The sequence below is a fragment of the Ostrea edulis genome, chromosome 1, assembly GCF_947568905.1.
Source record: "Ostrea edulis chromosome 1, xbOstEdul1.1, whole genome shotgun sequence".
NCBI lineage: Eukaryota > Metazoa > Mollusca > Bivalvia > Ostreida > Ostreidae > Ostrea > Ostrea edulis.
Genome location: NC_079164.1, coordinates 100,489,436 through 100,514,950, shown reverse-complemented (window position 1 = coordinate 100,514,950; position 25,515 = coordinate 100,489,436). Strand labels below are relative to the sequence as shown.

General features: G+C 34.3%; 1 protein-coding gene and 1 long non-coding RNA gene across 6 annotated transcripts; one reads left to right on the top strand and one right to left on the bottom strand.

The window, feature by feature from the left end:
• Positions 1-5,665: 5,665 nt before the first annotated feature.
• On the bottom strand, positions 5,666-18,544 carry LOC125670106 (uncharacterized). Of its 5 annotated transcripts, none has more exons than XM_056140899.1 (9): positions 18,475-18,524; positions 13,775-13,842; positions 13,132-13,227; positions 12,672-12,830; positions 12,476-12,526; positions 11,569-11,715; positions 10,470-10,621; positions 9,575-9,722; positions 5,666-7,047 (listed from the first exon to the last, which is right to left on the bottom strand). In XM_056140899.1, the coding sequence occupies exons 3-9, from the start codon at positions 13,196-13,198 to the stop codon at positions 6,866-6,868; spliced, it is 906 nt and encodes a 301-aa protein (XP_055996874.1). In that variant the 5' UTR covers positions 13,199-13,227; positions 13,775-13,842; positions 18,475-18,524; the 3' UTR covers positions 5,666-6,865. The 5 variants fall into 5 exon arrangements, with proteins under 5 accessions (XP_055996874.1, XP_048761034.2, XP_055996879.1 ...); XM_048905077.2 differs by having other exon boundaries at positions 12,774-12,830; positions 18,475-18,523; XM_056140904.1 differs by lacking the exon at positions 18,475-18,524 and adding an exon at positions 13,920-14,443.
• LOC125670122 (uncharacterized) lies at positions 14,424-25,183 on the top strand. The gene is made up of 3 exons (XR_008796070.1): positions 14,424-15,288; positions 15,457-19,633; positions 24,850-25,183. It is a non-coding gene; the product is annotated as an uncharacterized LOC125670122 (long non-coding RNA).
• Positions 25,184-25,515: the final 332 nt, after the last annotated feature.

Genomic DNA, 25,515 nt, shown 5'->3' with positions numbered 1-25,515 from the left:
ATACAATACAAATGGAAATTATACAATGCAAATGAAAAATATAAAATACAAATGGAAAATTATACAATACAAATGGAAAAGATCAAATATTGCAACGTTTGACATGCCATAGTTTTCTACGTGTGAAGTATATCTGTGAATCATTAAACACAATCAGCAGCGCGTCCTTGTTCTAGACAATCTACACTAAGACGGAGAGGGACAGAAAGATAGAGGTCACAAAGAACCTAACCAGTAAAATCGACCGCCGTATGACCAAAGAATCTAACCGGTAAAACCTACCGCCGTATGACCAAAGAACCTGACCGGTAAACCCGACCGCCGTATGACCAAAGAATCTAACCGGTAAAACCGACCGCCGTATGACCAAAGAACCTGACCGGTAAACCCGACCGCCGTATGACCAAAGAACCTAACCGGTAAAACCGACCGCCGTATGACCAAAGAACCTGACCGGTAAACCCGACCGGCCTATGAACAAAACATGATTTTTAAATCATAGAAATATAATGACACGGGTTAAAAAAACCCAAGTCGTTTGCTCTCATTCGACTGACTAAAATAAACATTCAAAACTCAACAAGTGTGCTTTTTAACATGAAAAGGTAAATATAACGAACATTGATCATTTCATAACTCTTATAAGGAATTCAAAATCAAGAGTTGGGGGCAAACACGGACCCCTGAACACATTAGAGGTGGGATCAGGTATCTAGGAGAAGTAAGCATCTCCTATCGACTGGTCACACCCGCCATGAGCCCTACATCTCAATCAGGTAAACGGAGTAATCCATACTAGTCAAAATCAGTGTATAAAGAACGGCCTGACAATTGGTATAAAACACTTCAGACAGCATTTGACACAATGACTGGTTGTATTGGAAAAGTAGATCGCTATAACGACCATAGAATTTGCGAAATGCTGACTTTAAACGAGACTGTTGAAACCCCTGCAACATCAACTTGTTTGTCAGTAGACTGCCTCGATTTAAAAATACATTATTGACCCAGGAATTTGAACAAGTAAATCCATATCCAAGGATAATAATTTATTATCACTGTTTAACATTTGTTTGATAAGTCACATGAGGATCGATCCACCTTAAAAGGATTTCGTCGGAGTTGCAATAACAATGTATTTTGCATTAAATAAATCTTAAGTCCAAGGGCTATAACTCCTTCAAAAATAGTGGGACAGCATTCCCCTTGTAATATGCACATCTAATCATTGTGATCTTCCTTTGTACTAAGTTTCATTGAAATCCCTCAAAAGAGTTTTAGTGGAGTTGCGAAGACAAGGTACTTGCATAAAACAAAACTAATCCAAGAGCCCCAACTCCTTAAGAAATAGTGGTGCAACATTAATCTTGTAATATGCACATCTCCACATAGTGATCTTTCTTTGTACCAAGTTTCATCAAAATCCCCCATAAGGTTTAGGAGGAGTTGCGAAGACAAAGTATTTTGAATAGAAAAAACAACAACGAAGTCCAAGGGCCACAACTCCTTTAAAAAACATTGGACAGCATTCCCCTTGCAATATGCACAGCTTCACATTGTGATCTTTCTTTGTACCAAGTTTCATCAAATTCCCCGAAAGGGTTTAGGAGGAGTTGCGAAGACAATGTTAAAGGGACAGACAAACGGACGACAGCGGTATAGCATAATAAAAATGCGGGCGCATAAAAACTAATCATACGTAGAACAAGCTCTTGCATACCGAATCAGTTGAGAGACATAAACTCCATATGCAGATGATAATGGAATATTGCTTCCTTAATATGGGTACCTGGTAGTTGACAATGGAGAAACTGAAGTCATCCTGTTTGTCATGAAGTTGAGTTGTTAGTTTGGCATTAATATCTACATGTATATTCAATAAAACATCTAAGTTCGAAAAGCAGATGTGAAAAATTCTATGGTGTCTTTTATTTCAGGTTCACTAGGATATAATTCCAATGTTATTTGTTACAACTGTTTTGATTGGACAAAAATAAAGCTGAACAATAGTTTACACATCAATAAATCCGAAAACGCGATGTATTCATACACGCCTGAAAACAAATAACGTAGTGCGGGGAAACTATTAAAATTTTTGCAATTGTTAATAAAGTGAATGAATTGGAATTATAAGAATCAAACATTCTTTTTGAAGAATTTATCGATGTGTAAATTCGGGACAATTTACTCACTAACTTAACATAAAAGTGCTTCGCACTTTTATTCAGTTTGTGAGTAAAATGTCCGGAGTTTACACATCGATAAATTCTTCAAAAAGAATGTTTAATCCTATGATATCGAATCGACATATGAAAGTGATTATTGTTAATAGATAAAGCGTCTTCGATATATCGAAATGTCGAGTCGAAGGCCACAGCAAGAGATTTCGTTCTTCTCATGTAGAAGCTTTTGTATAAATTCTGCCTCGTAAAAATATAAAAACAGAACAGGTAATAAAGGAGCACAATTCGTGCCCATGGTAATCCCAACATACTGCTAAAAAAAAACCTGACCACCAAATACTACGAAGATATTGTCAATGAGGAACTCCAGCATATTCTTAACATCAACTTCAGAGTACGTGTGCCTAGAATCAGAGTGGTGTTTAACAAGGTCATTTTTTGAATGACTGATTCCTATAGAAGAATATTTGCATTTTCCATTTTTGTTGAAGAAGCAACTCTCTATGATGTCAAAACGTCTAGTCTTTAATTCATCGCGAGGAATGGTCGTGTAAAGTGTTGAAAAATCATTTCGCATTTGATTCAGTCTGATTAAAACCAGCCCCATTCGCCTATCGTCGTGACTGGTTTTAAGCAGACTGCATTTGATTTTCACTTCTGGCATTTGTAGTCGCACAGTACGTCTGAAGTTTCTCCTTAACAGCTCTTAATATTTTCGTGAGAAGCAAAGATAGGGACTTAATAAAACGTCTACTGGATCCAACAATGTATCTATTTTTGTAAGGGGTTTTATGTATAGGTATAGGTACAGTAACTCATATTCATTCGACCCATTGACTGGGACATTAAATATGTCTAAAACTGAAGCATGGCTTTGAATAATTTCGTCTTTTGAAAGGGCAATTGGATTATATGTTGGATTACCAAACTTGAAAATCATACTAAGTTTGTTTAAAATACAGTTCTAATAATGAGCCTTACAAACAAAGACAATGTTGTTACTAGCTTTGTCAGCTGGAACATAACATATTCCTCATGTAGCCTTTTATCATTTTAGTTTACTAAACACAGAAGGACAAGAGGCCCATGAGTCACATCGCTCACCTGATTCACCTTGTCGTTCTTTAAGGTCACAAGATCAAACAGAAAGTATAACAAGGCATTGTCATAAAGAATCTACACAAAATATGAATGCCCTACCTTAAATAGTCCAGCAGATATTAGATAGGTCAGGGTTGTTTTTAAAAAGTACAAAATGTAGGTCAAACTCCAGGTTCAAAAGATCAAACACTACTGTATCACAAGGTCTTGCCATAAAAAAGGTTATACATAAAATATGAAAGCCCTTCCTTAAATCAGAATATAAGATGTGACAGAAAAACTTAACATTGTGAATTTACTGGATGATATTAATCAATATGGGGATCTTTGATATCTTTTCACCTTGGTAACGCTACATCTTCCATCTTTTCACCCTGCGTTATTTTCATTTTCAAGCATTTCGTAAAAATAAAGACTATTATGAACCCCAAATTAGTAAGAAATTGAATGTCTTTTTATATTCTTGTGACACATTATCATGGTTCTTTCTCAAATTATTTCAAACCTTGAATTCAGCTCATGAAGCAAACATCCGTGCGAATTTTCTTAGGTACTCGATATTAAACACGAGTGTTTGAGAAAAGTAACTACTTTCATTCAAAGTAGATATATACCTAAAATGTGTATGAGGTGTGTGAAAAACTATAAACGCTAAGTGATGTTGTTATAAGAAACCTTCGTATCTATCACGCATTCTTTCAATATTACTCGTAGAGTTAGGTTTCACATTCTAGTCATTATACCCGTTGGCAAACATATACATATCTACATAATGGATGAGACATTCATAACTTAAAGGAACTAGAGTAAGTGTATTATAGATAAAATAGGTTACAACTACCTTCCGTTTCACCAAAGATTCTACTTTCATTCCAACAACAACGTGTCACTTCGCTTGATAGATCGCACATACTTTTGGGAGAGGCTTCTCGTAGATTTTAATCAAACAGGTCTTACTTTTGTTCTCAGTGACCATTCACATTGAAAAAATAACATAATGTGGTCACTTCTATTGAAACCATAGCACCATAGGTGCGAGTACTTTCGGTTTAATAAATGAGTAACTTTCTTACATCTATTGCATATTATATGCGAGTGTATGTGTATGTATATATACGTATGTGTGGAAACATATCATGTGCATATATATATTATCTGAATGTTATTGTTCCTAATTTGTTCATCTGTTTGCTTGACCCATATGGGTGTATTCTGCAATAAAGTATTATTATTAATGGGTAAAAAATATGCAATTCGGCAAGATATATATACATGTATTATTCAAAATTATCATTGATATGCAGCAAGTCTAACGATACATATGTAACTCTATATATTCGGGGTGTTGCTAAAACGGGGAATTGAAACGGAACGGAACATATTCAATGAAATGATATCAGGAGGAGGTCAGCATTTTGTAAAATCAAAAGGATTATAAAGAAGCTTAAGGTAAGCAGAAATTACAAAGGAAACGAGAAGACATACTCAGAATCATCTTCACAAGTGTTATTGGTTAGTGCGACGTAAAGAATCAATGACCCTTGACTTGTGAAGATGACTCGGGATCCAGCGTTTGATATACTACAAATAAATACATAATATCCACATATATACACAGATTGGTCTTTCGAGCAAAAAATACTGAAATATGAATTTATGCCCAAAGGCGGACCCAACGCCGGCGACACCACCCCTCGTTTAGTATGTTTCCCCAGACCTCCGACCTGTGAGACTGTAACCCTCCGTTCTGAAATTTCAGGATCCGAATCTGATTGCACATGTATGTACTTTGTGCTTACTCAGCCCCCCCCCCCCCCTCCCCCTCGCCCCTCCGACTTTTACATCTTCGTATCCTACGTCAATGGGGAGGCAAATTTTATTTATACTTTCACAAGGGCATGAGATACCATTTTTAATTATCTTAATCTAAAGTGTTCGGTTATACAATCTAGATACATATCGGTGGGTTTTGTTTCGTTTCGCACTTTATAGGTATTTTGTAAATATTTTGAATATATAACTGATGAGATAAAGAATCTGAATATTTTTTTTTAATCATATTGAGAAGTCTCCAGCATTAGCGGATGCACAACAAATAGACCTATTTATGCTAGCGCTCCGGACCGCAACAGCAAGAGTTCTTTAACCTGCAAACACGTACCTGCCGCGACACAAGACCTCTTAAAAATCAAGGTCATATCCGAAAGACCCATGATTCTGACTTCTAAATATTGTTTGTTTACGTCTTAGGTTTGATGCGGTCATGGCACGAGTGGGGCTCGAACTCACGACCTCCCGGCCACGAAGCTTTCACTCTCACCACTGATATCAGCTACCGCGACCCGTCTATCGTCTAACAACACTATAACATAAGATACAAGAACTCGAAAACATTCTTTATTTTGAAGGTTATAAAAGATACCCAATAAAACATATTTACACAAAACATAAAATATATAACAAGTTCATGAAAAAATGAATTAAGAAATGAAAGGCATAACGAAACTTATGAGAAGTCTGTTTCACTCAGTATGACAATTCCTAAAGAGACGTCCCCGGCTGTAGATGAAGGGTTACAAAGTTTGATCTGTGCATGGTGCACAGACCCGTCTATTTACTTATAGGGCCAAGGTGTACCGCGACACGGGACTCCGGTTTCTAGTCTTGTCCGAAAGTCCCACAACTGTTCCTCTCGCCGTTCCTCGGTGTTATACCACCGAAATGATCCGTCACTACATACTGTCTTACGCGTGTGACGTGGGACTCGAACCCATGACCTCCCAGGTCCACAGCGAAGGTCAGCCACCGCGACCGGCAGGGGGATATTCAATACACAGAGCTGTGTTGAATCATGATGTAACAATATTGAGAAAGATCGGGAGTGTGTGTGTGGGGGGGGGGGGGGGGGTCGTCTCTTTTAATTATCATACCTCTAACCGTAATACTATAAATCTAAACGTGTACTGATATCCTATTTTTATTATCTGTACAATTACAATTACATGCGAGTTTGCATTGAAGTCTGAGATCAGTTGACGTCATGATATTCCCCAGATCTAGAATGGTAATACCAGTAACTATTTCCATTGAGGAATGACAATAATTTTACCTTCTGTGTTTGGCACAATTGAAAATGAGCAAAATATAGAAATCACGAGTCTGTAACGGATTCGTAAACCTGAGTGATTCTTGATATTCAGTAGAACTTAGCCGTCTGAAAAATCTTTCCCATCATGCATCTGTGCTTAATATTGGCCATTGGATTAGCATTTTACATGATAGGGTGTCAAAATAATTAGTTTTATATATTATTTAATGAATACACAATCCCCATATACATGTAGCAGTTTACAAAATAGATATACTTCATTTGTAGTCAATGTAGTAGTATTGTATTAATGTTAATTCAATAATATCCTAAAACATGTAGAAAATTGGATTTTAAAGTTTTAATTAAATAATATCCTAAAATGTGTAGAAAATTGGATTTAAAGTTAATTTTTTCAGTCAATCCGTTACATACATATCTTTTTCTCCCTTATCAGAATAAAAGTTCAAAGTGACTTCAAATACCCCAAGATCTACAGCAGACTTTTCAAAACTAGACCGGTTAATATACTCAATATCGGACAGGAAGTAACAGTCTCAGCTCTTGATGCAGACCTTGTTGATGCAGAATTCTGATCACTGGGGTTGTTTGCCTCTGTTGTTGTCGTCACTCTCTTCAGTATGATTTCCACTTCACGGCAGAGAGGCAGACTTCCTGGATACAAAACGATCGCGTAAAATTACTTCATTAAAATCGTGCTGTGTCATTACATTGTAAATCATGTTGTGTCGTTACATTGTAAATCGTGCTGTGTCATTACATTGTAAATCGTGTTATTACATTGTAAATCGTGTTGTGTCATTCCATTGTAAATCGTGTTGTGTCATTACATTGTAAATCGTGTCGTATTGTTATATTATAGATCATGTTGTGTCATTACATTGTAAATTGTGCTGTGTCGTTACATTATAAATCGTGTCATGTCGTTACATTATAAATCATGTCGTGTCATTACATTATAAATCATGCTGTGTCATTACATTATAAATCATGTTGTGTCATTACATTAGAAATCGTGTTGTGTCTTTACATTGTAAATCATGTTGTGTTGTTACATTGTAAATCATGAGGTGTCAATTACATTGTAAATCGTGTTGTGTCATTACATTGTAAATCGTGTTCTGTCATTACATTGTAAATCGTGTTGTGTCATTACATTGTAAATCATGTTGTGTCATTACATTGTAATTCGTGTTGTGTTGTTACATTGTAAATCGTGCTGTTTCATTACATTATAAATCGTGTTGTATCATTACATTATAAATCGTGTTGTGTCATAACATTATAAATCGTGCTGTGTCATTACATTGTAAATCGTGTTGTGTTATTACATTGTAAATCGTGTTGTGTCATTACATTGTAATTCGTGTTGTGTTGTTACATTGTAAATCGTGTTGTGTTATTACATTGTAAATCATGTTGTGTCATTACATTATAAATCGTGCTCATTACATTGTAAATGGTGTTGTGTCATTACATCGTAAATCGTGCTGTGTTATTACATTGTAAATCATGTTGTGTTATTATCAATCGAGTTGTCATTACATTGTAAATCGTGTTGTGTCATTACATTGTAAATCGTGTTGTGTCATTACATTATAAATCGTGTTGTGTCATTACATTCTAAATCATGCTGTGTCATTACATTGTAAATCGTGTTGTGTCATTACATTGTAAATCGTGTTGTGTCATTACATTGTAAATCGTGCTGTGTCATTACATTGTAAATCGTGTTGTGTCATTACATCATAAATCGTGTTGTGTCATTATATTATAAATCGTGTTGTGTTGTTACATTGTAAATCGTGTTGTGTCATTACATTGTAAATCGTGCTGTGTTATTACATTGTAAATCATGTTGTGTTATTATCAATCGAGTTGTCATTACATTGTAAATCGTGTTGTGTCATTACATTGTAAATCGTGTTGTGTCATTACATCATAAATCGTGTTGTGTCATTATATTATAAATCGTGTTGTGTTGTTACATTGTAAATCGTGTTGTGTCATTACATTGTAAATCGTGTTGTGTTATTACATTGTAAATCATGTTGTGTCATTACATCGTAAATCGTGCTCATTACATTGTAAATGGTGTTGTGTCATTACATTGTAAATCGTGCTGTGTTATTACATTGTAAATCATGTTGTGTTATTATAAATCGAGTTGTCATTACATTGTAAATCGTGTTGTGTCATTACATTGTAAATCGTGTTGTGTCATTACATCATAAATCGTGTTGTGTCATTACATTCTAAATCATGCTGTGTCATTACATTGTAAATCGTGTTGTGTCATTACATTGTAAATCGTGCTGTGTCATTACATTGTAAATCGTGCTGTGTCATTATATTATAAATCGTGTTGTGTCATTACATTGTAAATCGTGCTGTGTCATTATATTATAAATCGTGTTGTGTCATTACATTGTAAATCGTGTTGTGTCATTACATTGTAAATCGTGTTGTGTCATTACATTGTAAATCGTGTTGTGTCATTACATTGTAAATCGTGTTGTGTCATTACATTATAAATCGTGTTGTTTTATTACATTATAAATCATGGTGTGTCATTACATTATAAATCGTGTTGCGTCATTACATTATAAATCATGCTGTGTCATTACATTGTAAATCGTGTTGTGTTATTACATTGTAAATCGTGTTGTGTCATTACATTGTAATTCGTGTTGTGTTTTTACATTGTAAATCGTGTTGTGTTATTACATTGTAAATCATGTTGTGTCATTACATTATAAATCGTGCTCATTACATTGTAAATGGTGTTGTGTCATTACATTGTAAATCGTGCTGTGTTATTACATTATAAATCATGTTGTGTTATTATCAATCGAGTTGTCATTACATTGTAAATCGTGTTGTGTCATTACATTGTAAATCGTGTTGTGTCATTACATCATAAATCGTGTTGTGTCATTACATTCTAAATCATGCTGTGTCATTACATTGTAAATCGTGTTGTGTCATTACATTGTAAATCGTGTTGTGTCATTACATTATAAATCGTGTTGCGTCATTACATTATAAATCGTGTCTTTACATTATAAATCGTGTTGTGTCATTACATTATAAATGCTTTTGTGTCTTTACATTATAAATCGTGCTGTGTCATTATATTATAAATCGTGTTGTGTTATTGCTTTTTAAGAAATACATTTACCCTGTTTCTCCTCTTTCGTTGAAGTTTCGTTACATTTGAAAACATATAATTCGTTTTCACTGTAGGTAAGGCATTCTTTTTTAGTGATGTCACAATTGTTCAAATTAGGATGGGCCGAACCTTCAGTCCTATCACAAATCCTTGTCACCTACAGAGAGCAAGCAGTCAAAATGAATTAAAACTACATGCATATGCATACATTTCTACTGTTTTTATTTTCAATCACTTTACCAGTTGTAATGATAGCAATTTCGTCATGAATGCATATAGATGTGAACAATATGCGTACGAATCTTGATAAATATTGTACGTCAATTTAAAAGCTGGAAATTACGAAAGAAATGAAAGTAAAATGTAAATATAAAAAATAAATTTCATTTTAGAAAATACATGTGGGTATGAACCGCAACGCTTCACACCTGCATACTTTTCATGACGCGCTAACGCACTTCATAAGGAATGGCGCAAAGCGTTGCAGTACATGCCCTCATATACAGATGTATTTCCAAAAATGAAATCTATTCCTTAAATATATTATACATATGATATCGAATTGAAAACTATTTAGGTCATCTGGTAAATTTGGATGAAATTTGATTTTTACCATCTAATTTTAGTAAAGAGAGGGGGGAAAAAGGACTTCGTTTGTGGGTTCGATTCTTGACCCCGTCAATTCATCAAACGTTTAACATAGGTAGTCATTTTTCCTGCACTAAGCCCTGACATTTGAAGTGGAAGTAACGGTTTTTCTAAAATGTGAAAAACTCTAGTTTCGTGTGTTAGATAACAGCGAAATGAAAGCACTTCCCTTCCCAGTACATGGAAAATAAGCTTGAATATAGCGTATCATTTAACGTAACCGATGACTCCAGTAGGAATATAATATCTCTGGTACCTTTATCATCTCATTTTCACAAAACATGCCTGAAAACCCACTAGGGCAATCACATGCAATCATTGGTGCCACTTCATCGTTTTTACAGGTCAAATTTCCACCGTTGATGCATGGTCCATTGTTATCTAAGCTGTATCTTTTACAATCAGGACCTAAAACATGACACAAATTCGTACAAAGCTTTCTATATTTGACGAGGGCCCAGATTTTCCCTGAGAATGTTGATTTGAGCAAGCTAATACGATAACTCCAATCAGTGCTTTACGATATTCCCAACTATCAAAGTCTCCAACACATAAAAACAAGAGTTGTCAGAAGACAACATACTCTCCGGAAAGCATGAATCTACTTAACCTATCCCTTTAGTTCAAAAGGTTAAAGTTTTTGAAAAATAGATCAAAGTCCAAGGTTAGTAGGTCAAAAGTTTTGATACCATATCAAAGGCCTGGTCATAAGGCATGTAACTATGAAATATCAAATCCCTATCCCCTTGGTTCAAAAGATATAGCCAATCTTAATATTTTGGAAAAAAAAAGTCAAAGTACAGGGTCAATGGAAACAAAAGAAATGGCCTCTTGCGAAGCATCTATATCAGAAACATCAAAGCCCTGTCACTCTCAGTTCAAAAGATATAGCCCAGGTTATTTTTTTTTAAAAGTAGGTCAAAGTCCAAGGTCACAGGGTCGAAAGTCTTGGTATCAAAACAATGGTCTCTTCATGAGGCATCTATATGTGAAATATCAAAACCCTATCCCCCTTGGTTCAATTTCAAAAGATATAACCCAGGTTAAAGTGTTTTCCTTAAAGTGTGACGCCGACACCAGGGTCATGACAATAGCTCTCCGGACAGTCGTCCCGGCGAGCTAACAATAATACAGCTATTGCTGCAAAACCTTAGGACAGTTATCTAATAGCACACATTCATTTTTCTTCAAATTATGATAAATAATATAGTATGATTCAAAAGGAAATTCATACTAACAAAATTAAGCTCAAAATGTTCATCCTTCTACATGTTTATTTTGAAAAATAATGTCAGTATTTTGAGATGCGTTACGAAATCTATGAAAGATTATGCACGGTTTCATTTAGTACTTACATCTTAACTTTGTTACGTTATCTGAAGTTTGTCCTCTCGGGCAAGCTGTGTGAGAATGATACTTTGCCTCGTACACATTATAAAAGGAACATACACACTCAGGCTTGATGAAGACGTCCGTTTTACCACATCGTAAAGCTTGTCTATCTGTAAAGAGAGCACCTGTTCTTATTACCCCCTACAACATAGCACCTGTTCTTGTTACCTCCCACAACATAGCACCTGTTCTTATGACCTCACACAACATAGAATATATTATTATTACCTCCCACAAGAGAGCACCTGTTCTTATTACCCCCTACAACATAGCACCTGTTCTTATGACCTCACACAACATAGCACCTGTTCTTATGACCTCACACAACATAGAATATATTATTATTACCTCCCACAAGAGAGCACCTGTTCTTCTTACCTCCCACAACATAGCACCTGTTCTTATTACCTCCCACAACATAGCACCTGTTCTTATGACCTCACACAACATAGCAAATGTCCGTATTACCTCCCACAACACAGCAAATGTTCGTATTACCTCTCACAACACAGCAAATGTCCGTATTACCTCCCACAAGAGCCCGCCTGTTCTAATTACCTCACACAAGAGAATATATGTTCTAATTGCCACCCACGAGATAGTAACCGTTTTAATTACATCCCACGTGATAGCACCTGTTCTTATTACCTCAGGAATTAATTTTCAAAGTTTTCTCTCAGTTACACACTGTAGACATACGTTTGTCCACGTGAGATTAATTTACGCTATGTACGCGGTCATCAATTTTAGACGGGAATTGTCACAGTGTACTTAAAGTGCATTAAGACGTACAATGGCAATCCAAGAAATCCGCGTCATTTTCATAAAGTTTTCAATCAGTGACATGCGACCAAGAAAAATATGATATACCTGATGTGCGACATTTCCCTTTGTCTTCCGTTGTCAGGAAACTTGGAATAACTATCAAAAAGAAGGAAAAGAATAAAGCCACACAATTATACAAATATACATCTTACCCTGTATGCAAATTCTATATTTTCTTAAAGAACATAAAGTATCCGTATCTATCTAGTGATATAGCTATTGTTGTTAGAAATTGATGTACAAAGTGAGTGCTTCCAGGAAGTCTTCCTTGGTGAGTAGTCTGTTTTAAAAATCCATGTCAAATAATCATCAATACCAACCAGAGAAAAACTCACGAGCCTACCTCGTGGCAAGGATAACTTTTGTTTGTCTTGTATAATCACACACCGGCGAGGTACATCTGTAAACATTTAACAGTTTTAGAACAATGACACATTGATCACTTTTCGTTATCTTCACCTTATATTAAAAGAGAGCCTCAGAGAACAGCTGCTGTATTGGGATTTTCATTGGTATTTCTACTGATTTCCCGGGAAATTGCCCTGTATTTCGCTTATATATATATATATATATATATATATATATATATATATATATATATATATAAGTAAAGATATATTGCAATAGAAATATAGGTATAGGTCTCAATTAAAATATAGAACAAAAGTAAACCTTTAGTTTTCAAGTGAGGGTAAGCTTACCTGAATTCTGCGTCAAAGAAAACGAAACTAAAGATGCACAAAAGATAATTAATGATGGTATCCCCATTATTTGTGTCACATCATTGACGTGGTGATCTGTGTAAAATACAGTTAACATTATTTAGCACCAATACATGTATACCAGAGAGAAAAAATAGAAACGCCAGTATGATCACGTGATACTGCTATTTCACTCTCATGAAAGTACCACAGACAAAAAAGTTGTATATGATGAAATAGATCACATCACAGTATATCATGAGACACCACATGGTACAAAACGTGAAGGAGATAGCACATAATACATGATATTACATAATAAACAATGAGATATCGCGTAGTAATTGATTTATATATCACAATATACATGTACATAATGAGACATTACATAGTTCATGATGGAAATATCGAATAGTGGAAAATGAGGTATCAAGCAGTACATGTACACGATGATATATCACATAATATGCGACATCATATAATACATAATGAGATATCATATTGTACATGGTGAGATATCACATTGTACATGGTGAGATATTACATAGTACATTATGAGATATTACATAGTACATTATGAGATATCATACTGTACATTATGAGACATCACATTGTACATGATGAGATATTATAGTATAGTTACCGATCTATAAAGAGGGCTTCTTTATCGTCATCAACGAAAACCCGTGTTCGCTCGTCTCAACGGTCACACTGTAAACATTAGATTCACTTGTGTATTTCTGAATTATCTCTAAACAGTTCAACAATAAATCAATTCTATACAGGACCTCTCAAGGTAGCTCAGTGGTAGAGCGTTCGCTTCGTAACCGGGCGGTCGTGACTTCGAGTCCCACTCGTGCCATGGTCTCGTCAAGCCTAAATCGTAAATATTAGTGGTGATTGCTCCTACGCCAAACGTTCGGCACTAATAAGTGAGAATCACGGTTCTTTTGGATATGACTTTAAAGACGGAGGTCCCGTGTCGTGACAGGCATTGGCACCTTAAAGAACCCTCACTGCTACGGCCGTAAGTGCTAAGGTTTGTGGTACTTCACCTACTGCTGGTGAGGTCTCAATAAATGAAAAATTATCGAAGGGACGCGTACAACCAGTATACAATCTCTATACAGTTTAGTTGTGTATTTCTAGTGGACGTTTGCGAGAACGACTGACATTCACAGTCAACGACTAACCTGAGTATTGTATGGAAGCACGATATCGTTAAATGTATGTAATGTCGAATTGTTAGACAGTATATAGGGAGCTTCTCCCTCGCTCTTGAGCTAGTTTGTTTTTTTGTTGTTGTTTTTTTTGTGTTTTTTTTTAATATAGTGTTTAGTGATTTCTCTTGATCCCGCAGAAGCAAAGACAAGCGTGTTCAAACTACTGCACGTTACAAAATGGTGACATTGCAGTGACTGGTGTTTGGCTGTCCAGAGGCTTGCTTCAGGAAGAGTGTGTTTGGAAGTTTGGGACTGTGTGTCCTTATACGCACGTGATTTCGTCCTAGGGCGACGACGGTTGTCGTCGTGAACGGCAGATGCTTTTGCTGAAGAGGTGTCAAAAATCATAGAGAAGACCCAAGCTAAGCTTCGGGACGAAGCGGGGGATGTGTAGCAGACAGTATGTAGGGAATTTTTTACTGCATTGTATTCAGTGGAAATTACATGTCAACGTTAATAATACAAAAATTATGGTTTTTTCCAAAGGTCGACCTCCAAATAATACATTTTACTTTAATAACAAAGTTATTGAAATTGTGAAAGAATTCAAATATTTGGGTATATCTTTTTCCAGATCAGGATCCGTTTAACAAGGCAAAAAAACATTTATGTGAGCAAGCCCAAAAAGCCATGTATGGGGTTATACGAAAAATTAGACAATATAATCTATCAGTTGAATGTGAACTTGATTTGTTCGATAAAGTTGTTGCACCTGTACTTTTGTATGGTTGTGAGATTTGGGGGTTCGAAAATCTTGACATTATTGAGCGAATGCACTTAAAATTTTTAAAATATATTTTCAACTTAAAAAGTAGTACTCCAAATTATATGGTCTATGGAGAAACTGTCCGCTTTCCTTGATATGTAACAGTGTATACAAGAATGATTTCTTACTGCGGAAGGTTATTTTTAAATCCAGATAGTAAATATTTACGTAATGATTTACTTATGTAGCATTCTCTGTCTATAAATTCACATCAGTATTGTGTAACATACCATATAATGTCATGCCATGCCATACTATACAATTGTTAACTTGTTTATTATTTTTGTAAACATGTATGCCATAAGACGTATGTCTTCAGCAATAAAGAATAATAAGTATAATTATGTACATGATCTATTCTGTAGAGAAAGTTATAAGAAATTCTTGGTTATCTTGTATTAAAATTATTTTTAATCTTTGTGGACACTCCAATATATGGAATGAACAAGCATTTTTTAATACAAACTGGTTAAAAATTACTGTTGAATGACGTCTTAAAGATCAGTATATACAGAAATGGCAAAGTAATATACGGGAGTCATCTAAGGGTGAAACGTATGGCATTTTCAAAAGTGAATTTGGGTTTGAAAAATACTTGAATACTTTACCTAAAAAACTTCGAACAATATTTATCAAATTTAGAACTTCAAATCACCAACTCCCAGTAGAGACTGGAAGATGGTGTGGCACTCCTAAAGACGAAAGAACTTGCCATATCTGTAATACGGGTCAGATAGCTGACGAATACCATTTTAATGTAAGTTTTTTGAATGTTATAGAAGAAAGTATTTGTGTAGAAAATATTGTCATAAACCGAACTCTTTCAAATTTTCAGAGTTAATGTCAACTTCAGACCCTAATGTACTTATCAAATTGTGTAGTTTTATATCTAAAATATATGACCAATTCTGTACTCCTCAACTCATTTTATGTATATAAAACAACTCCCTGCTTTTTTCACGTGTACCTTGCATATAATATATTCTATTTGTAAATATTGTATATATTGTACCTCATGTACCATAATATGGTGTGAGTGAATAAAGTAAACTGAATCGCTAGTGAGCTAGCTTTTCTAGTGATATGGTAGAGTCTCTCTCTAAGCAACGACGAGCTTGATCATATCGCTACATGTTACAATATTATTACGGTAGGCCTGTTACCTTTCAAACCACTTGAACTTCTTTTGTTTATCGGACAATAATCAAAACATAAAAACACAAGGTCATTGATTCATGCATGCATATCTGGGTGTAAAATTTCAACTCGCACAGATACCTTGATTCAGTGTTTAAACTTTACAAAAAGTCATTGCATCATGATAAATCGAAAGTAAGTTTATCACGCAGGAGTTTTGCGTTTTCTTTTATCATAAAAATATATGAAGTTGTTATACAGCTTTGTTCAATCCAACACACATAAACACTAAATACTAGTTCCTTGTTTGACCCCATCCTGGAGTCAGAACGTCTACCTCGGATATCATGAAATTTACAATTTAGGTAGAGGCTTTCCCGCTCTACATGGCCAGATCTATGTATTCAGTTTTTCTTACAGACGTAAGGAAGATTTTTTAACATTGGTCAAATTTTGTTCCATTCTTAAGGCCCCGGGGGTGCAGAAGTCCTGAAATTAATACTTTATTTCTTTGTCCCAAAGATGCTTCATACCAAATTTGAAAAAAAAAAGGCAGTTATCAGGAAGTTAAGAATGATCAAGTGTTCACGCACGGCGCATGACGTCGACAGATGCTGACCTAATGCAGTAGATTAGGTGACCTAAAATATTTATGGGGATATTAGGTCACATAGACTTTACTGTTTTAGAAAGTGTAAGAGTATGGAAATGAACCGGAACAGCTCTATAATGTTTCTGTAATGTTTGGACAACTTGACCATTTCTGTACAATGTCATTCCATCGGTTCATCACTTATTTGTGTATACAGATATGTCACGAAAATATTTCCGTTTTATATGCTCGTGTCAAAGTCAGCAGTTGACTGAAAAAGTCGGTTCATCTCGAAATTGTAAGTCCATTTAGCTGTGTAATTCAATTGATTTTAAATCATTTCTAAAAGCTGTATGATCCGATGTTTATGTATCATTTTTGTACATAATTACTTTTTAATTAGTGTTTAAAGTTATTAGCTTTCCCTTTTAAAAATACATGCTTGAAAACATTTGCATGTAAAAGAAAATAGTGAGAAGATTACTTAGAAAGTAAATATAGTGTGGTACGTATAAATCAAATTATACAGTGTTAAATTAGGTGTCTCAGACGCAACTGTCTAATTTTAAGGCTGAAAGAGTGTAAAACAACGAATTACTAAGACGTACTTGATATTTTTATTTCTATTAAACTTATGGCACTGTATTGTTACGTAACAAAATACACAGCTTTACACAGATAAGACCACCGATGATCTGAAATTTTTAGAACTGGTCAAGTGACTGTCACGAGTGACGCGGTTGTTTGTAAACACTGATTTAAAATTAAATGATGGCTATATATTGTTATCTGCAACGCGTTGCGTATACGTTTTGGGGTAATAAAATCCCGAGTACATTAATTACGATACCAAAATATACATCGGGTTGACAGACGTATCCTCTATATATATTAATTTACTACCATCTTTGTATTTAATTATATTTAAATTATTTTCATAAATTCTTATACTATCCAGCTTTTACTTGAAACAGCAAACATAGCTAATTGGCTTGAAATTTAATGATGATTTTTATATACATATACTCTTGCTTGCAGTATTTTATTTCTTCCTCTTAGTCTTATGCCTTCGTATCTGTATATTCTTGCATGAAAGTTTTCTTTTATTTTGTATTCTTTTGTTAATCTGTGATATGTCTGTATATATGCTATGTGTCTTTCTCCTTGATATACATGAATGTGATCTGATAGTCGGTTAAAAAGCTCTGCAGAGCTTGTGCTTGATATGTTGAATGTATATAGTGCCGACTTTAAATCAAATTTACTTTATAAAAGATTAAACTGACAATAAATGATTTTGGTTAAAGCAGGTGAAATAATGTATGTCATGTCATAGTCATACAGCCTCATATAACTACATACGTGCGATGATTTCATGCATTTCCGAATAAAATGGCGAATTGGTATTCGCGATCCCCTAGCAGTTATGTATTTATAGCGGTCGGTTGGATTTGGACTGTGCCTCTTGTGAGTGAGAGGAATTTCGCTGAGATTTCAAAACGGTCGACACTATCGATTGTATATATAAATCAAAAGTAAACAGTGAAACGAATGAAAATTAATTGACTTAGACGTTTAAGTATGTGATTAAACAAAGTAGTAAGCAAATAATAACACTGGCTTACCTCATCTCACGTCAACACAAACAAAACATACAAAACGAAAGTAGGGGGATATACAGTATACAGTGTACTTTATGATAATCAAGGGCGGATTCAGGATTGCGGTTATAGGGACGCACTTTTATCAGCTGTTTATGGGGCAGGGGGTAAGGCGGCTCCCAGTGGCGAAGGAAATTTTTGTTTGGAATGTAAAATAAAAACCGGTATACAGTAACATTTTTGAATCGTCGTGTGAACAAAGAGAAAAAGAATGAGTAATAGTTGAAAAAATAAACGAAAAATATTTGTACAAAAACAATATGTGTTTTAGGTAACATAATATAGTTTTTAAAAAAGAGCAAAGTTGACATAAAAAATCCATGCACAATTCTAAATAATATTTCGGTTGAAATGTAAGATTGTTATCTCCATTCAAAGGTAATTTTAAATTACATGTACTAAAACTTTTGATTACTTTTTGTCTTGGTAAATTGTATTTTGGACAATTCATGATGAAGTGAAATACAGTTTCAGGAATATTTTCACACATATCACATATAAAATACCTTGTAAATTACCAGCATTATTTCGCAGTTGACAAAGAAGTACATTTTCTTTACGATTTACATGTCCTGGGTTAAAAGGGATTTAGTGTTTTTACAGCTATCTTAAATACTAATAATGTTGGAAGCTTATAAATACAATGTACATATCCAAAAATATTTACGTGAATAGTAGTAGTTTTTGTCTATATAAATATAAATACAACATGTGTTATATTGATGATAATAGATTAGTCGATACGCGTGTATCAATGCGTGATATCATTACAAAGCACAAAGTACATGTACTGTTGAAACGCAACTATATGTAAAACTATGGTGTCATTAGACCAAGCAAACAATTTCCCAAAGAATATTGCTGATTTTAAGGTCAAGGACACAGTAAACGAGTTAGATATTTTGACCAACAACATGGGCATAGGAAAAGTTTGTAAAACTACTGTGTACGTTGAATTTAATGAACTAGGTGATGTATTTCTAAGTACCGCTGAATCTACCTTTGGTCTAAGTGGCAGGGAAAATAACTGTGAAAACAAGTGCAACAAACCATGGTCACTGGTATTAACCTGATGATAGTAACGATCGTTACTATCATCCCAAGATGGCGAAAGGAAATTCCGGTAAGACCACGCTTACTTATTATATCTATTTGTATTGTTTATTTGCGAATGATATGTAGGTAACTAAGAAATATCATACATTAGCAATAATTACGATCAGATGGTTCCAACGCAAGGAAGAATTTTCACTTGGCGAAAAGATTGCACAATAAAATACCTCTTTAGAAAATAATCTAAATCTCAAATTAGAAAGTAAGAAACATAAGCAAGTAATAGATTCGTGTTGGTTTGAACATATTTTATTGTAACTGAATTTACGAAGGGATTGAGCACAAGTTCGTAAAACTTAGAACGCTCTCTCTCATATACATGTATATTTAACAATCTGCTTTGGTATGCATGGTAAAACAGACATTGTAAATGTAAATATTATCTAGCGCATGTTGATCGCTTACAGAAAAACAAATTAGCGATATATACTAATTAATCAAAACGACCATTATGTTTGATAGAAGCTTGCATGATAGTAAACAAATATTCGTTTTCACTAAATTACTAAGAGAATTACTAAAGAAGAACATGAGTATCGATAATATGTAAGTTGCTAATTCCAAATATACCATTAAAAATGTAAAACTTATTCGGTACCAATTTTGATACACCAGATGCGCATTTCGACAAATAATGTCTCTTCAGTGATGCTCAACCGAAATGTTTGAAATCCGAAATAACAATGAAGTTTTAGAGCTATTATAGGGGAAAACAGTGTGCCAAAAAAGTGAAGTCAAATTCGTCTGAGGATAAGATCTATGCGTGAGGGAGATAATCCTTAATTTTGAAATGAATTTCTAAATTTTATAACAGCAATTAAATATACATCCTTATTTTCAAGCTAGTAACGAAGTACTTAGCTACTGGGCTGTAGAGACCCTCGGGGACTAACAGTCCACCAGCAGAGGCCTCAACCCAGGGGTCATAATGTAAAACCTATACGGTATCAATTTTGATGCATCAGATGCGCATTTCGACAAATAATGTCTCTTCAGTGATGCTTAACCGAAATGTTTGAAATCCGAAATAACAATGAAGTTTTAGAGCTATTATAGGGGAAAACAGTGTGCCAAAAAAGTGAAGTCAAATTCGTCTGAGGATAAGATCTATGCGTGAGGGAGATAATCCTTAATTTTGAAATGAATTTCTAAATTTTATAACAGCAATTAAATATACATCCTTATTTTCAAGCTAGTAACGAAGTACTTAGCTACTGGGCTGTAGAGACCCTCGGGGACTAACAGTCCACCAGCAGAGGCCTCAACCCAGGGGTCATAATGTAAAACCTATACGGTATCAATTTTGATGCATCAGATGCGCATTTCGACAAATAATGTCTCTTCAGTGATGCTTAACCGAAATGTTTGAAATCCGAAATAACAATGAAGTTTTAGAGCTATTATAGGGAAAAACAGTGTGCCAAAAAAAGTGGAGTCAAATTCGTCTAAGGATAAGAGCTATGTGTGAGGGAGATAATAAGAATATTTCTGGCTTCTTTATACCTTGGACATGTATAAAATAAAAAAATAAAAAAATAAAAAAGTAATGATATTCATATCTTCAACTTTTCCACAAGTATATAAAGGACTATTAATGATGCTACAACGGAATAAATCGCTGTGTAATATACAATTGTGCCCAAGCCTTCTATGAATAATATTTAAACGACGGTTGCCACATGCGAAGTAAAGAGGAGGAGAATTTTCTTTCTTTTTTTAAAAATAAAAAATTATTCATAAATATCCCCCGTATGCATGCGTGTAGTAACGATTATAGGGAAAACATGGCTCAAAAATTAAAATCCTTGCGTTTCTACAAACTCTAGAGATTACTGGTCCAAATATGTCAAACAAATGTGACATTAAATCAATGTTCGATTTTCTACAAAATATTAATGAATTGAAGATGTAATTTTTTAAAGAGTACCTTACGCTTGAAAATACTTTTAAAAATAGGCAATTGTTAACTAAATTTAGAAAAATGACCACTGCCTAATGATATAAACTGTTAGACATAAGAAAATACCTAGACAACAAAGATTATGCACTATATGTAATGCTATTGATGATGAATTTCATTTCTTTTTACAGTGTAATAAACATATACAGCCAAGGAATCCACATTCCTACAAGAAACTTAAATATATACTTAGCCCAACAATCGAAGTTATATCAGCGGTTTGTACTTTTATAAAACAATAACTAGAATTAAGAAATAAAAGTTCTACGTCGGTGTGATAAATGAGTAAATTGCTTACATCTATTCCACATTATATGCGGGTATATATGCATGTGTATATATGTCTGTGCACACACACACACACACACACACACACACACACACACACACACACATATATATATATATATATATATATATATATATATATATATATATATATATAAGCACTAAGTTCCAACAACACCCGATACCTAAAAGTGTCGGATCCACAACATGGATACAAGGTCAAATACAAAAAATTATACAAAGCACTAAAACGACCAACGACACGAACAACCAGATTGTCAGATTTTCGGGACGACCCGTCCCTTCTTCAGGACAAACGAAAAGAATTACATAATGTGGACAATATCAACGGAGAATAATTATATAAATACATCTAGCACTACAACTACACTAATCTACAAACGTATTTACAACGCAAACAACATGTTTTTTGGTCTTTAGGCTTGTCAATCAATGTCAAAAGTGGAGCGAATTAAGACACGCCTTATTCGTCCAAAGCGCTGATCCAAAATCTGATTTAGTAGTAGCAGTAGTAATAGTAGTAGAAGTTAGAAGAAGTAGTAGTAGTTAGTAGTCGTAGTTGTTGTTGTTGTAGTAGTAGTCGTAGTCGTAGTAGTAGTAGTAGTTGTTGTAGTAGTAGTAGTAGTAATAGTTGTTGTTGTTGTTGTTGTAGTAGTAGTCGTAGTAGTAGTAGTAATAGTTGTTGTTGTAGTAGTAGTAGTAGTAATAGTAGTAGTTAGTAGTAGTAGTTGTGGTAGTAGTAGTAGTAGTAAAGTCTTATATTTAGAGATATAGAATTACAGATATTGTTTAAAGTGTCAATCAGACGTCATCCGAGGTCTTTCAGTTTGTTTAGTCACCAGGGTCGCTTTGTAATGGACGTAACAGAGACGTCTCTCGTGGACAGTCAGTGCACGCTAACAATTACAACAAAGTGCATTCAAACCGAATCAACAGAACGCTTGAGTGAAGAAGTTTTGTATCAATATATTAAACATTTCATTCTTTTGATTAACATTATTTATAAACAAACTCAACGGTAGATGGCACCCCCAATACTATTTCACAAATATCAGCCTCTATGGGTGACCCAGACTTTTGTTGATCATAACATGCTGATCTTTGTCATTACAACTGTTGATACAATTTCACAATATTTCACTTGTATATTGACAAACAATTATCGAGCTGTACATTGTTGAATTGTGCCATTTATTTACATTTTTCAAATTGCAATGATGGCCATTTCTTCATGAACGCATTGCAGTTGTAAACATTGCACGTATAAATATAGAACTACTTGATAAATATAATACGTGTATTTTAACGTCTGAGAATTTCAACAGAAGTGAAATTAGAATGTGAATCAAAAAATAAATTTCTGAAAATAAATGAGAGTGTGAACTGTTCACGCTGGTATACTTCATGGAACACGTTTTGTGTAATGCCATTCAACAGAGAAATTGTGGTTTGTATTTTTCTTCTTTTTTTTTTAAAAGAGATTATCATATCAAGAATGTGTGTATGCATTGGTAAAACCCAGATGTCATACCTTTCCCCCCCCCCCTTATTTCATGCTGTATAGATTTTTTAAAATTCTTTTTATAATCTGAATTCGATAAAAAAAAATCTGAGAGAAACCTTTTTCAAACATTAGAAGCTGTAATGAAAACAGAAAAATCAGTTGTAACAGCGAACTTTAAAAGTATCGTAAATGGATTCAACGGTGACACAAAACAACCCATATCATTTTATATATGATTTTGAAACATATTTGGAAAAAGAATGAACATGTGGTGTATTCATGTTTACTTATGTATTTGGTATGTGACAATATATAGAAACCAAACATTCTTTCCGTAAAGTGGATAGAGATTTCCATTCTAAGATAAAGTGGTATTCGCCTGCTAATTTACCAGTATTACATAGTATGGAATTTCTATCGTTTGCTGAAATTCCGTACCACCTACCTACCTCTATGGGTAAATGGTGGTTTGTTGTTCTGAATTGAACAAGAGGTTTCCAAACATTTTTCGGAAGAATGCTTAAGTATTTATCGAAGCCAGAGTTTAACTATTTTTTATTTTTTTTATATAGATTTGACCCTTTGACGAATTATTCATATCATTTGTCCACTTCTGTATAAACTGGTTTTGTAGTCTTTAATTACAGCAGTAATCCATTTGATATTAAACAATACAGAACACTGCCCTGTCCAAATATTAGGGAAAAAACACAGGAATTTAAGACATTTCTTATAAAAATAACCCCATGAGTTCACATTCTCGTTATTGTACATGTATTGATTAAATAAATATCTATATACAGTAATCACAGTTTTATTTTCTTAGCTTGGAAACATTTTTGCCCAATACGAGATCATCCATGAATATATAGTGACTGAGGAAAACGACCTGATTCACCATAGACTATATATGCCGGCGTACTACTTTTCATAATATACTCATATTTCAGAAACTTTAAATGTACTCTTTCGATAACATCCAAATTTTTGTATCTCCAAATATTTCACAGCCATACTACTTTATCAAACAACTCACACTGGTGTTCTAATGGTAAATTGAATTGTCTTATTTTTCTAATAAAGCCCTTCATTGCTTTCTGTGATTGTTCGACTAGATGTTTTTTGGCTTTACAAAAAGATCCACTTCCAGAAAATCATCAGCGTAAAGTGATATAGAAAGCTTTAGGTACAAAAACAACTAATCTTCTATAGAAGTACTAATACTTTGTAAATCAACCATTCTTTTTTCTATCTAAAACCCTTCTAGGTCATTAATATAAATAGAGAATAGAAACGGGGATAAACTTTCAACTTGGTGAACTCCGACATTACAACAGAAAAAAATCTGCTGACGAATATCGTTCATACTTATCTTAGATCTGATTCCTCTATACATATTTCGTATAAAAAGTATAACATTATGCAATAGCAGTGAAAGTCACGTTTATTTCAGATTTCACAGTAGGCGTTGACACGATAAAGAACCCCTACTGCTACATGGTCCAGAGCGCCAAGTAAAAATCTGTGGCCCTTCCTGTTAGTGACGTCTCTACTTAAGAATGTAAAACTTATACGGTACCAATTTTGATGCACCAGATGCGCATTTCGACAAATAATGTCTCTTCAGTGATGCTCAACCGAAATGTTTGAAAACCGAAATAACAATAAACTTGCTAGAGCTATTTTAGGGGGAAAACAGAGTGCCAAAAATCTAAACAATCATTCAATGATCTTCACATTCTTAAAGACGTCAGGTTTGAAGAACCATTATCGTTTATGTAAGGCAATGCCTGGATTTCGGGGGGGGGGGGGGGCGGCTGGGAGGGGGGGGGGGGCTGCACACACTGTAGAAACTTGTACTTTGTTTGAAATTTTACTTAAATTTGACTGATCAAATAAAAGAAACTCAAATTTAAGTTTGATTTGTTTTTGAGAAATCCAAGAAAGGTGTTCCGTTTCAGTTTATCTTTTGGTGACATGATGGTGCATCTGAGTACAATTGTTATAGGAATTATAACTATTCATGTGGAAGAAAAAAAATCATAATTTTTCCTCGTCCTCCATATTTGTTTACATTAGTAATGCAATATTCTGCCGAGATATAATCCCTTGTAAAATA

What these genes read in the sequence shown, in the direction of transcription:
- LOC125670106 (XM_056140911.1), bottom strand. Translation starts at nt 13,198, where the DNA reads ATGGGGATACCATCATTAATTATCTTTTGTGCATCTTTAGTTTCGTTT. An exon ending in AGGGAAATGTCGCACATCAG is followed by an intron (nt 11,716 to 12,475) that starts GTATATCATATT and finishes CTCTCTTTACAG; the next exon opens with ATAGACAAGCTTTACGATGT. An exon ending in TAACGTAACAAAGTTAAGAT is followed by an intron (nt 10,622 to 11,568) that starts GTAAGTACTAAA and finishes GTCATGTTTTAG; the next exon opens with GTCCTGATTGTAAAAGATAC.